Source organism: Dendrobates tinctorius, unplaced genomic scaffold (genome assembly GCF_039654945.1).
Source record: "Dendrobates tinctorius isolate UK_male_01 unplaced genomic scaffold, ASM3965494v1 ptg000011l, whole genome shotgun sequence".
Classification (NCBI taxonomy): Eukaryota; Metazoa; Chordata; class Amphibia; order Anura; family Dendrobatidae; genus Dendrobates; species Dendrobates tinctorius.
In genome coordinates, this window is record NW_027361679.1 from 33732305 (window position 1) to 33746579 (window position 14275).

Genomic DNA, 14275 nt, shown 5'->3' on the forward strand with positions numbered 1-14275 from the left:
TGGTTTTGCAACACAACACTGAATCTAGGCCATCACCACCAATACCATCACCAACCCCCTCTCACTCCGTCCGGTCCACCGCTGCTTCCCCCATATGCAGCTCTCCAGTCCAGCTCACCCTACCAGACACTCTGAGTAGGACAAGAAAGTACTCATCATCTCATCTACGTACTCTTTGTTTGAACGCCTACATTGCCAAACTAATGTCATTAGAGATGATGCCCTACCGTTTGGTTGAAAGCGAAGCTTTCTGTGACCTCATGGACTACGCTGTCCCACGCTATGACCTACCCAGTCGGCACTTCTTTTCTCGAAAAGCCATCTCTGCCCTCCACCGGCATGTGAAAGACCGCATTGTCCATGCACTAAAACAGTCAGTGAGTGGAAATGTGCACCTCACAACAGATGCATGGACCAGTAGGCATGGCCAGGGCTGTTACGTGTCCATCATTGCGCACTGGGTTAATGTGGTGGATCCAGGCTCCACTGGGGACAGCAGCGGTGGAAAAGTGCTGCCTCGCCCACGGTATAGGAAACAGTTGGCTGTAGGCTTTCGCTCCTCCTCCTCCTCCTCCATCTGCGAAAGCTCGTCCACAGAGCGCAGTCACACAAGCACTCCATCCACAGCTGGCAGTGTTGCACATGAGGTGTCCCACTATCGAACAGCTAGTGGTAAGCGTCAGCAGGCTGTGTTAAAGATGATGTCTTTGGGCGACAACATACACACCGCGGAGGTACTGGACGACTACTTGCAGGGACAAACAGAGTCATGGCTGGGCAGTCTACATCTTGAGGCAGGCAAGGTAGTCAGTGATAACGGCCATAATTTTGTGGCAGCCATAGCCCGTGCAAAACTCACACACATACCTTGCCTGGCTCACACATTGAACCTAGTGGTGCAGGGCTTCCTTAATAATTATCCGAAGTTAACATCCCTGCTCCATATGGTACGAAGACTGTGCTCACACATCCATCGCTCGGCCGTACACTCCAGTCATATGCAGAAGCTGCAGCGATTGCTCCACCTCCCCAAGCACCGCCTAATCAGACGCTGCAACAAGGTGGAACTTCACTCTGCACATGGTTGAGAGGTTGTGCGAACAGAGACAGGCTGTAATGCATTTGTGGGAGAATACATGGGTAGGCAGTTTGAGGGAAGACATGGAATTGTCGGGTGTACAGTGGTCGACGCTGAAAGACCTCTGTAAAGTCCTTCAGTGTTTTGAGGAATGCACACGGCTGGTAAGCGCAGGCGAAGCCATCATAAGCATGAGCATCCCACTTATGCGTCTGCTCATGCAAAGTTTGACGCACATTAAGGATCAGGCGTCTGCAAAGGAGGAGGAGGAGGGAAGCCTTGATGACAGTTAGCCATTGTCTGGTCAGGGAACTGTCCCGGATGAAGTAGAGGAAGAAGGGGAAGAGGAGGAGGATGAGGGGGATGATTATTTTGGGCAGGAGGATGCTTCTCAGGGGGCAAGAGAAAATGTTGGCGTTCCAAGGTCAGGTACTGTGTTTGTGCGTGACTGTAGGGATGTGGATTTGCCAGAAATTGCTTCTCCACCCACCACTGGCGATTATGCCTTGCGGATCCTAAAAATGGACCCCCGCATTTCCAAAATGATGAGAGATGATGACTACTGGCTGGCCAGCATCCTCGATCCACGCTACAAAGGCAAATTACACATCATGCCACAGGAGAACCTAGAGATAATATTGGCTAGCAAACAAGCAACTCTGGTAAACAGGTTGTTTGAGGCTTTCCCAGCACACAGCAGCGGTGCTGTTTCTCCCATGAGCTGTAGTGGGCACAATAGAAGAGGTGTTTGTGGTGCACACAGCCGAAGTAGCGTTGGAGACAGGGGTTTAATGACCATGTTGTGGAATGATTTCTCAAGTACCGCTCACACGACTGCTAATACTGCATCGATTAAAAGTGACAGGAGGCAGCAGTTGTCAAATATGGTTACAAACTACTTCTCCCATATCGATGTTCTCCCTCACAAATCCCCTTTGACTATTGGGCCTCTAAACTGGACGCCTGGCCTGAATTGGCACAATATGCCTTACAGGAGCTCGCTTGCCCTGCTGCTAGTGTGTTATCTGAAAGAGTCTTCAGTGCTGCTGGATCAATCCTGACAGAAAAAAGGACCCGTCTGTCTACCCAAAATCTTGATGATCTAACTTTTATTAAAATGAACCGTGCATGGGTTGCAAAGGATTTTGTTCCACCTTCCCCTGATGACACATAGGTTCCCAGAAAACTGCCTCGCTTTTGTCCTCCTCTTCCTCGGACTTGCCCAATTCCGCTCTTTGCAGCAGCTGAATGTCCAGCCAACACATCAACATATGCCATTTTTTAAACCTCCCTAAGTGGGCTGCCCACCCGCCAATGGCTGGGGTCAACACCTGGCACACCCAGGCAAGTGCCGTTGCTCTTAACAGGTGGATGGGCCCACAGATGGCCGACAGCACTGGCACAGGGCCCCTCATAGTACAATACAGTGTCTCTGACGGTGGGGGGCCTACTCACCGTCAGACACACCAGCGTACTATGAGGGGCCCTGTGCCAGTACCGTCGACCACAAGTGTGCCCCCCTGCTTAGTCATGGCCACAGCACTTGCAAGTTGCAATACTTACCTCTCCCTGCTCCACCGCTGTGTAATCTGAGCAGTTAAATTATTCACAGGGACGGCCACTAGAAATTTGGTGTATTGATCGATGATGGTTAAGATGTAGCTATGCCCTGTCCTGCTGGCCTATGATCAATGGCTACCATTTGTAATGGACGTCAACTTACAAGCGGATGCAGTGGTGCTTTATGATCACCTTTCACAGTTGTGATAGTCACAGACATGTGACATTCCTGCCACCATTTTTCAATGTCTCCTCTCATGCCAATCCAATAGAATCGCCTACGGCCTGTGGCTTCTGTCATTGACACTCCAAAATGACCAGACACATCATGATAGGCAGTGAGGACATGTGTACATCTCTCCCTGTGATCACAGTTTGATGGAGACGAGTAACGGTGATGTGATCCACGCTACTGCGATAAAGCAATCCTTTCTTCACAAAGAACCATTTTCGCTGTCTCCACAGACACAGTAATTGAGGGTCTGCCTCGCCTCTGCAACATCTACCAGGAGGTTTTCCTGCGGTGAGTAATTCCCAAATTTCTGATAACACTCGAATTTCCGTCTGTACTTGTATCCATGTAGTTTCCAGGAGCGGAGAGTCTGGACTGGCTTACTGAGATTGAAATATATACGAAGATTTAAAAGTACCACAACACTGTATACTGTTGTACGCTTCGACTACCTTTCCCTTTTTCTACTTGTTAAATTCTGTTGTAATACATACTGAGCCTGTGAGTGTCTGTGTCTGACTCCAGAAGTATAGACGAAAATTTACAATTACCCCTAGACTGGATACACCTGGTATGTGCTGATACAGTACCTTTGTTCCAAATTTTGTATTACGGTATCATCCATAGTGAGTGAGCATGTGTGAGCGTGTGTGGTTTACGCCTTCTATATATATGGTGAATCGGAGATACCAATTTTTACCCTATACTCGATACAGCTTGTATCTTGTTATACAGTACCTTTGTTCGACATTTAGTATTACGGTCAAATCCATACTGAGTAAGCGTCTGAGACTGACTACGGGACTATGTTTACGGAGATTTCAATTGTACCCTATAATATATATACTTGCGATCTTGTTATCCAGTACCTTTTTTACAACATTTTTTATTATGGTCAAACCCAGACTGAGTGAGCGTCTGAGGGTGACTCCGGAAATATATACCGAGATTTCAAATTTGCCCAACACTGTATACAGGTGTACACTTGTGTTACATTACCCATTTACAGCTTTTCATATTCTTGTGTACTCCATACTGGGCCTGAGAGCGTTTGTGTCTGCCTCCTGAAATGTATACGGAGATTCAGAATGTTTTCACTATACTATATATACCTTGTATCTGGTGATACTGTACCCTTTTTCACCTTTTTATTTTATTGGGTAATCCATACTGAGCCTGTGAGCGTCTCTGTGTATGACTCATGAAATATATACAGAGATTTACTGTTATCCCTAGACTGTATAGAGCTGTACGCTTCTGATACAGTACCATATATCTGCTGGTATTTTGTGTCAATTTTCTAAAACAGGAAGTATGGTGGAAGAGGACACAGACGTTGGCATGGGGGGCCACCTGGTACTGATGGTGGTGGTGGTGCATCTGCTGGTAGTGCCAAAAACACAATAGCAGCTAAGGCAAGAGGTGTTGAGCCTACATCATGGTGTAGCTCTGGAAGGCCTGTAAGGCTCCATTTTATGGGAGTAGGTAGACTGCTTTTAAAGCCGGAGCATCAGGAACTGTTTTTGGCTTACATTGCTGAAACAGCCTCCAGCTCTGTTGCCTCCTCTTCTTAAGTTTAAAAAAACGCAAGCACTGAGTCGTAAGTGCAGGCTTCTGGTCAGGAGCAATCACTTTCCTTGTGTCCTTCACCCACACCAAAAGTGAAGGATGCGGCAGCACACACTTCAGATTACTCCATGGAGCTCTTTCCACATACCATGCCTGGGTTAATTAAAAATGGGGCCCATCATATACTGGAGCATTCAAAATGGGGCAGATCAGACACTGGAGCAGCATCTATGTGGCCCATCATATACTGGGGCATTCCAAATGGGGGACATCTGACACTGGAGCATCATCCATGAGGTCCATCATATACTGGAGCATTCTAAATGGGGCCAATCAGACACTGGAGCAGCATCTATGGGGCCCATCATATACTGGAGCATTCCAAATGAGGGACATCTGACACTGGAACATCATCCATGAGGCCCATCATATACTGGAGCATTCCAAATGGGGGACATCTGACACTGGAGCATCATCCATGAGGCCCATCATATACTGGAGCATTCCAAATGGGGCAGATCAGACACTGGAGCAGCATCTATGGGGCACATGATACACTGGAGCATTAGAAATGGGGCCCATTTTATATGGAGCATTATTAGGGCCCATAAGACACTGGAGCATCTTCCATGAGGCCTATCATATACTGGAGCATTCCAAATGGGGGACATCAGACACTGGAGCAGCATTTATGGAGCCCATTATTCCCTGGAGCATTAGAAATGGTGCACATTATATATGGAGCATTATTTGGGCCCATAAGACACTGGCGCATCATTCATGGGGCCCATCATATACTGGAGCATTCTAAATGGGGCAGATCAGACACTGGAGCAGCATCTATGGGGCACATTAAACACTGGAGCATTAGAAATGGGGCCCATTATATATGGAGCATTATTTAGGCCCATAACACACTGGAGCATTGTCCATGGGGACCATCATATACTGTAGCATTATGTGGAGCTCATCATATACTATATGGAACATTATATGTGACCAATTATTCTGTATGGAAAAATATATGGGGCTCATTATTCTGTATGGCGCACAATGTGGTGGCCATAATACTGTATGGCGTAATATACTGTCCTTTTTTGAGCTATTGTAGAAATTAAAATAGATCAGTCATGTCATGTAAGCAGTGAAGTATTTGTCATTGTACTATACCTATATTTTTGTGCCGTATCGGAGCATCATGAGTTGTGGTATGTGTTAAAGGGGCGCTCTTTGGCCCAGGGCACATGAAACCTGGAGCCAGCCCTACCCCCCACACAACTTTATCCAAATAACCCCCAGTTTTCAGTGCGCAACTATTATTATAAAGTAAATTAAGGTTGACAAGCTTCAGTAATAAGAATTGATGTTTTGGGCATTGAAATGGGCTTTGTACGTGTGTTTACTGTCCTCCACTCCCTGCTGACTTTGCTTTCCCATTGACTTGCATTGGGTTTCGTGTTCCAGTCAGACCCCCGACTTTTCCCTATTGTCGACCGATTTCGTTCGACCCGACTTTTGAGAAAGTCGGGTTTCATGAATCCCGACTCGACCCTAAAAAGGCAAAGTCGCTCATCTCTACTAATTACCGTATATACTCGACTATAAAAGAAGGGGGGTGGAAAAAGATCCATTAATATACGACCACAGATCCAGTATAAAAATAGAATATCTTTATTAGACAGGTATGCAGAACAAGACAAAAACAGTGTGGTAATACACATAGATTAACCACGTAGCATGGAAAACGTAGCAGACCCCACCCAAGGACCCATAAATTAATATTACAAATCAGATGAAATATAAATATATACATATACAGTACTTATCTAGGCACCAAAATAACTCATACTTATTGTAAACCGCATTGATGGCCAAACCGGGCAGCATAATGCCAGGGGTCGATGTGGTGGCATCTTACCAAAGTATGACGATGGTGTGCAGGGGTCCTGGGGGGTCCGCGCGTCTGCCCCGACGCGCGTTTCGGATGCTCGTCCTTCGTCAGGGGGCGTCAACATGGGTGAACATGATTACATACATCGCACTAGCTATATGGTGATGCAACATATTTTTGACTGGTACATTAGCCAGTGTTCACTTTTTGCCAATTGTGGTATGAGAAAGATGATGGTGGCACTTATATATTTTTGTTATAGTCTCCCTTGGATGGCAGTTATTTGATCTGTAAAATATAGCGATTTATTGCTCACTGGGATGCCATGATATACCTGCAGGGCCCACTAGACCGGCCATCAATGCGGTTTACAATAAGTATGAGTTATTTTGGTGCCTAGATAAGTACTGTATATGTATATATTTATATTTCATCTGATTTGTAATATTAATTTATGGGTCCTTGGGTGGGGTCTGCTACGTTTTCCATGCTACGTGGTTAATCTATGTGTATTACCACACTGTTTTTGTCTTGTTCTGCATACCTGTCTAATAAAGATATTCTATTTTTATACTGGATCTGTGGTCGTATATTAGTGGATCTTTTTCCACCCCCCTTCTTTTATAGTACTGTTACGATGGATCTTTATTGGGGTCCTGTTCAATTAACGGTTACATACAGGTTGAGCACTTAGTATGCATATAATGTGTTATTTCAGCCTGTTTGTGTTTATGAGTATTTCTTTTGATACTCGACTATAAGCCAAGATTTTCAGCCCATTTTTTAAGGCTGAAAGTGCCCCTCTCGGCTTATATTCAAGTCATAGACCAGGGGGTCCGTCAGGGGAAGGGGAGCGTGGCTGTCAGATCATACACCCTCCTGGCGCGGTCTCTGCAGCCCAAGCTTCTCAGAATGTCTCCGGTGCCGCAGCTTTTCCTGTGTTCAGTGGTCACGTGAAACCGCTCATTAAAGTAATGAATATGCACATATTCATTACTTTAATAAGTGGTACCACGTGACCGCTGAACACTGGAAGGAGCTGCCGGCATCTGAGAAGCAGGGACTGCAGAGACACACCAGGAGGGGGGTGAGTATGACGGGGAAGCATATGCGATATTCACCTGTCCCTGTTCCACCGCCACATGCCGCTCTGTCCTCTGCGTCCTCTGGCTGTGATGTTCAGGTCAGAGGGCGCAATGACATGTTTAGTGCACGCCCTCTGCCTGAACAGTCACTGCAGAGACCCAGAAGACAGAGCGGTGTGCGGTGGTGGAATGGGGACAGGTGAATATCACAGGTGCCGGGGCCCTGAGCCAGCGGCGACACTGGCACCTGGCCCCCATAGCGCACCAGTGTCCCTGCCTGCTCAGGACATAACACCTGGCCCCCAGCGACAAGAGGTGAGTATGTCATTTTTTTATGTCATTTTTTTATTCGCAGCAGCATATGGGGCATATTATTCTAGGGAGCATCTTATGGGGCCATCAACCTTTATGGAGCAGCATATGCGGCATATTCTATGGAGCACTTTATAGGGCCATAACCTTTATGGAGCAGCATATGGTGCATATTCTATGGAACACCTTATAGGGCCATAACCTTTATGGAGTAGCATATGGGGCATATTCTATGGAGCATCTTATGGGGCCATCAAGATATATGGAACAGCTTATGGGGCATATAATATTGAGCATCTTATGGGGCAATAACATTTATGGAGCAGCATATGGGGCATATTATTCTATGGAGCATCTTATGGGGACATTATTAACCTATGTGCAGCATTATATGTGGCATATTTTGTAGACAAGGGAGCAAAATGGAGAGGCATGGGGGCAGTATGGAGAGACATGGGGGCAGTATAGAGAGCCATGGAGCCAGTATGGAGAGACATGGGAGCAGGATAGGAAAACATATAGGGCCAGGAATGAGACATATGGGGCCAGGAATGAGACATATGGGGCCAGGAATGAGACACATTACCTGTGAGTCAGTGTGTTAACTGTCCGCTGACACTATACACTGTATATTATATATAGAGGTCCTGTGTATAATGTCACCAGTGATCACGGTATTACCTGTATACTGGCACTATATGCAGAGTTCCTGTGTATAATGTCTCTGGTGTCCCTGTATTACCTGTCCACTGGTCACTATGTGGAAGTAATATTTGGCCTTTGATACTTGGATGTGGTATTATTCGGTCACTGTGTGGTGGTAATATGTGGTCTGGTCATGGTATAGTGGTATTTCTCCCTGTATTTTGTATTAATCGGTCACTGTGTGGTAGTAATATGTTGTCTGGTCATGATGTGGCAATATATCTTCCATGTACATGGTATTATTCAGTCACTATGTGATGGTAATAAGTGGTCTGGCCATGGTATGAAGGCATTTGTCCTTTGTATATGGTATTATGCGACACATTCCCTTAAAGAAACATAAATAAAAATATAGCTAAAAAGAGTGCAGGATATTTTAAGAAATGTTTAATAGGTTAGAGTAGAGTAGGGCCTGGCCAAAAGAGTCCAGGCAAAAAATCTTTTGGCTAAAACAAAAGCTGATTGATATGTATGTGATCTGGTGTTATATGGGAACTGTTAATGTGTGATTGGTGAAGATGAGGTGCAGAAGTGGAGTTTTTCCAAGAGTGGGTGATGGGACTGTAGAAGGTTTGAGGGTTGTAGGCATAGCTGGGGTGGAAACTGGGTGGAGTCTCAATGGGGCCTGAAAATGGTGCCAGTATAGGGTCCTGAAATTCCTGATGGCAGCCCTGTCTGAAGCGATGGATGCAAAGGTAATCAGAGCAAGTTTCAGATGCAACAAACAGGACACTTGAAGAAATACTGTACAATATGGAAAGCAGAACAACAGAAACAATTTTCAAAATGGACTAAACAAAAGGTCAAAATTATAACGTCTGATTTATTTGCGGACAACTCATAGGACACATTTAAATAACAAATAATTCTGACATTACATGGATGATACATTAAGTCCAGAGCAACAAGTCACATAAGTGATAGAAGCTTTTTCGTAGAGCTTGACTTAAGTAACAGAACAGAAACAGAATAAATGCAATTGGTAATGGACATGGAATTCTCATGTGACCCAGTAAAAATCAACAGAATTTAACAGTACCAGTAAAAGACATGCTGTAGATAGAGGACTGACATTTATCACAACTTAATGAGGTAACAGGCCACTCCATAAGTTGGCTTATCAGTCAACTGACCAATTACTTTTGAGCCTGTGACTATGTGACTATGTAAAAAATGGCTTTAATTCCTAGTCAGCTAATGCAATATTTTTGTAAACCCTTTTAATTAACGCTAAAACTCTACTCTTTAATCCCATTGTGCTGGCTTATGGCAAACAAATACAATAAATAAATGTCTGTGGATATACTGTACACGGGTTCAGCTACACTGAAGGGTGCCAGCCACTTCATAGTCAAGTGAGATTTCAATCAGATCAGACATGACTCATTTTGGACTGCCAATCGCTTTGCTCTCCTAGAGGTAAGCAGTCGGCAGAGATGTCTGTCAGTAGCTTTCTCATAGAGAACACAGAAGTGCTCCGCCTAACCAGACGGCTGAGAAGGCTGTCAGCAGAACCATCATTTAGCTGGTTTTAACTCCAACTCTATTATACATTACAGTGGTGTTCAAAGGTAGACATGATGGTGTCGCAAGCCTGATCAGGTGAACTTTCATTGTCATCTTTTATATACCACCAATTGGCAATGTATTGTATGAAGAGTTCTACGGTTCAGGTAAAAACATGTAAATTATATGTCAATACGTCGAGGATTTTACCATTCCAAGAATTCTCCCCATGCTATAATGACTGGACAAGGTCTAGGACAATGAGTATCCATCAACCATACTATTTTGTATTTACTAGCATTACCTACAGTAGTTGCAGCTTTAATCTTGTTCTTTACATAGGTATGGCTTGCAGGATTGTCGCCCACTAAAATCACACTTAGATGGGGCCTTTTATTCCCAAGGGAGAGCCAGGATTCTACTTCTTTCTGGACTTCATTCTTTATTTCTTTGGCAAGTACATTTCCTGAGATGATATGTGCTTTAGATCTGTAAAATGTTCTGAAATGTAGCAATAAAAATGCAATTAACAAAATTTAACAAAGAAAAGGCAATAACTTACGGAATGTAATTTTTACATATTATTCATTAATTCTTAAAAAACTTAAAAAAACTATTAACACATTGGGATTCATGCAGAATTTGTGTTAAATCTCAGCTCCTACTAAGACATGAGGGTCCTGAATTAGATATCCTATCTACTTAGTTCAAAAATATTAATGATAGTAATAACACATTTTTTAACCCATTGGTGACTGAGCCAATTTTGATCTTACTGACCAGCCCAAATTTTTAAAATCTGACAAGTGACACGTTAAGCGGTAATAACTCTGGAATACATCAACAGATCCCACTGATTATGCGATTGTTTTCTCATGACATATTGTACTTCATAATAGTGGTAACGTTTGTTTGATATTACTTGCGTTTATTTATGAAAATATAGGAAATTTGGAACAAATTTAAAATAATTTAAGTTTTCCAACTTTTAATTCTTATGCCCTTAAATCAGAAAGTTAATTTACACAAAATAGTTAATACATAACATTTCCCCTCCACATATCTACTTTATGTCTACCTAATTTTTTAAGCATATTTTTTGTTAGGAAGTTGGAAGGGTTAAAATTTGATCAGCAATTTCTCATTTTTCCAACAAAATTTGCAAAACTATTTTTTTAGGGACCACATCATATTTGAAGTGGCTATGTGGGGCCTATATGTCAGAAAAAAAACAAAAGTGACACCATTCTAAAAACTGCATCCCTCAAAGTATTCAAAACCACATTCAAGAAGTGTATTACCCTTCTGGTACTTCACAGTAAAGCAATGTTGAAGGAAAAAATGAACATTTCACTTTTTTCACATCGATGTGAATACTTTTGTGCCCAATGGTGACAAAAATATTCTCGGACTGATACCTTTATTGGCTAACCAGCAAATAATATATGTTTGCAAGCTTTCAGAGCAAGAGGCTCCTTCTTCACATTTTTCTGGCTAACACAGTACCACAATATCATTTGTTATTGTACATCACTTTTATTCACAAAAATTTTACTTTGGCTCCAAATTTGTTATTTTCACAAGGGTAACAGAAGAAAATTTGTTGTGCAATTTCTCCTGAGCACACCGATATCCCATATGTGGGGGAAATCCGCTGTTTGGGCACACAGCAGGTCTTGGAAGGTAAGTAGCACTGTTTGACTTTTTGAGCACAAAAATGGATGGAATTGAGAGCAAACACCATGTCGCGTTTGGAGAGCATTCGACGTACCTAAACAGTGGAAACCCTCTACAAGTGACCCCCCCAGGTGCTTTACAGAAGTTTATAAAGAAGAGTTGTGAAAATAAAAAATCACGTGTTACCCACAAATAATTACTTTTAGCCCCAATTTTTTTTATTTTCTCCAGGATAACAGGAGAAAATAGACTCTGAAATTTGTTTTGCAATTTCTTCTGAGTATGTGGAGGAAAACTACTATTAGAGAGCTCGGCAGGGCTGGGAAAGGAAGGAGTGACGTTTTGGAACGAAGACTTTGATGGAATGGTCTGCAGGCGTCGTGTCATATTTGGAGAGCCCCTGATGTGCCAAAAAAGTAAAATCCCCCCACAAGTTACCCAATTTTGAAAACTACAACCCTCTAGGATTTTAACCAGGGGTATAGTGAGCATTTTTAACCCACAGAATTTGATAACATTAGGTTGTCATATTGAAAATTTTTCATTTTTTTCGCAAAAATATTGTTTTCGGCCCAAATTTGCAATTTTAACAATGGATAATGGGATATCCAGCCAGGCAAAACTGACAGCTGGGGGCTGCAACCCTCAGCTGTCAGCTTCAACAATGCTGGTTATCAAGAATAGAGGGGTCCTCACTCCGATTTTTTTAATTATTTAAATAAATAATTAAAAAAATTGCATGGGGTCCCCCTCATTTTTGACAAACAGTCAAGTTAAAGCAGACATCTGGGGTTGGTATTTTCAGACTGGTAAAGGGCCATGGATATTGGTCCCCCTAGTCTAAAAATCGCAACCTGCAGCCACCCAGTAAAGGTGCATCTATTAGATGCACCAATTCTGGCGCTTTGCCTTGATCTTCCCATTTGCCCTGTAGCGGTGACAAGTGGTGTTCATATATGCCGGGCTGATGTCACCTTTATATTGTTCGGTGACATAAAGTCCACGGCTTAGTAATGGAAAGGCGTCTATTAGACACCCATCCATTACTAATCCTATAGTTACAGTTGTGCTCAAAAGTTTACATATCCCCGCAGAATTTTTGCTTTTTTGGCTTTTTTTTCCAGAGAATATGAATGATAACACCAAACCTTTTTCTCCACTCTGGGTTACTGTTTGGGTGAAGCTATTTATTGTCAACCTACTGTCCTTTCTCTTTTTAAATCATAAAGACAACCCAATCATAAAGACAACCCAAATCATGCAAATGACTCTGGTTAAAAGTTCACATAGCCCATTTTTTAATACCGTGTATTGCCCCCTCTAACATCAATGACAGCTTGAAGTCTTTTGTGTTAGTTGTGAATGAGGTTGTTTATTTTCTCAGATGGTAAAGCTCCCCACTTTGCATGGCAAAAAGCCTCCAGTTCCTGTAAATTTCTGGGCTGTCTAGCATGAACTGTGCACTTGAGATCTCCACATAGTGGCTCAATTATATTGAGGTCATGAGACTGAGATGGCCACTCCAGAACCTTCATTTTGTTCTGCTGTAGCCAATGACAGGTCGACTTGACCTTATGTTTTGGATTGTTGTCATGTTGTCCAAGTACGACCCATGTGCAGCTTCCAGGCTGATGATTGCAAATTTGCCTCCAGTATTTGCTGATAACGTGCTGCATTCATCTTTGACCAAGTTTCCTGTGCCTTTGTAGCTCACACATATCCAAAACATCAGCGATCCACCTCAATGCTTTACAGTAGGAATGGTGTTCCTTTCATCATAGGCCTTGTTGACCTCTCCAAATGTAATGTTTATGGTTGTGGCCAACAAGTAAAATTTTGGTCTCATCACTTCAAATTACCTTGTTTCAGAAGTTGAGGCTTGCCTTTGTGCTGTTTTGCGTATTGTAGGTGAGATGCTTTGTGGCATTTGCGCAGTAATGGCTTTCTTCTGGCGACTCGACCATGCAGCCCATTTTTCTTCAAGTGCCTCCTTATTGTGCATCTTGAAACAGCCACACTGCTAGTTTTCAGAGAGTCCTGTATTTTAACTGATGTTATTTGTGGGGGGGTTTTTTGCATCCTGAATAATTTTCCTGGCAGTTGTGGACGAAATTTTTGTTGGTTACCTGACCATGGTTTTGTTGTTACAGAAACCCTGATTTTCCATTTGTTAATCACAGTTTGAACACTGCTGATTGGCTTTATCAATTCCTTGGATATGTTTGTATCTCTTTCCTGTTTTATACCGTTCCACTACCTTTAACCATAGATCCGTTGACAATTCTTTTACATTCCCCATGACTCTCAATCCAGAAACGTCAGTGGCTGGATGAAAGATACAAGAGTCTGTCTGGATCCCATAAACTCACTTATCTTTTATACACATACACTGATTACAAGCAAAAAGGTCACAGGTGAGGATGTTACCTTTAGTAGCAATTCAAACTCATTTGTGTCAAATTCTGTGCATGTTATCAGGCCAAAATCGCCTGGGTATGTGAATTTTTGATCAGGGTTATTTGGATGTTTTGGGTTGTCATTATAATTTAAAAAGAGAAAACACAGTAGTTTGACAATAAATGGCTTCACCCAACCACTAACCATGATTGGAGAATAAGGTTTGGTGTTATCATCCATATTCTCTGAAAAAAGGCCAAGAA

At 42.9% G+C, this 14275-nt stretch overlaps 1 protein-coding gene across 1 annotated transcript in view; it reads right to left on the reverse strand.

Annotated features, from left to right (window-relative positions):
• The window catches only part of MTHFD2L (methylenetetrahydrofolate dehydrogenase (NADP+ dependent) 2 like), a 265099-nt gene that overhangs the window by 232536 nt on the left and 18288 nt on the right, over positions 1–14275 (reverse strand). The window contains exon 2 of the mRNA XM_073587998.1: positions 10243–10439. Coding sequence (XP_073444099.1) covers positions 10243–10439 — 197 coding nt within the window. The remainder of the gene's footprint in view (positions 1–10242; positions 10440–14275) is intronic.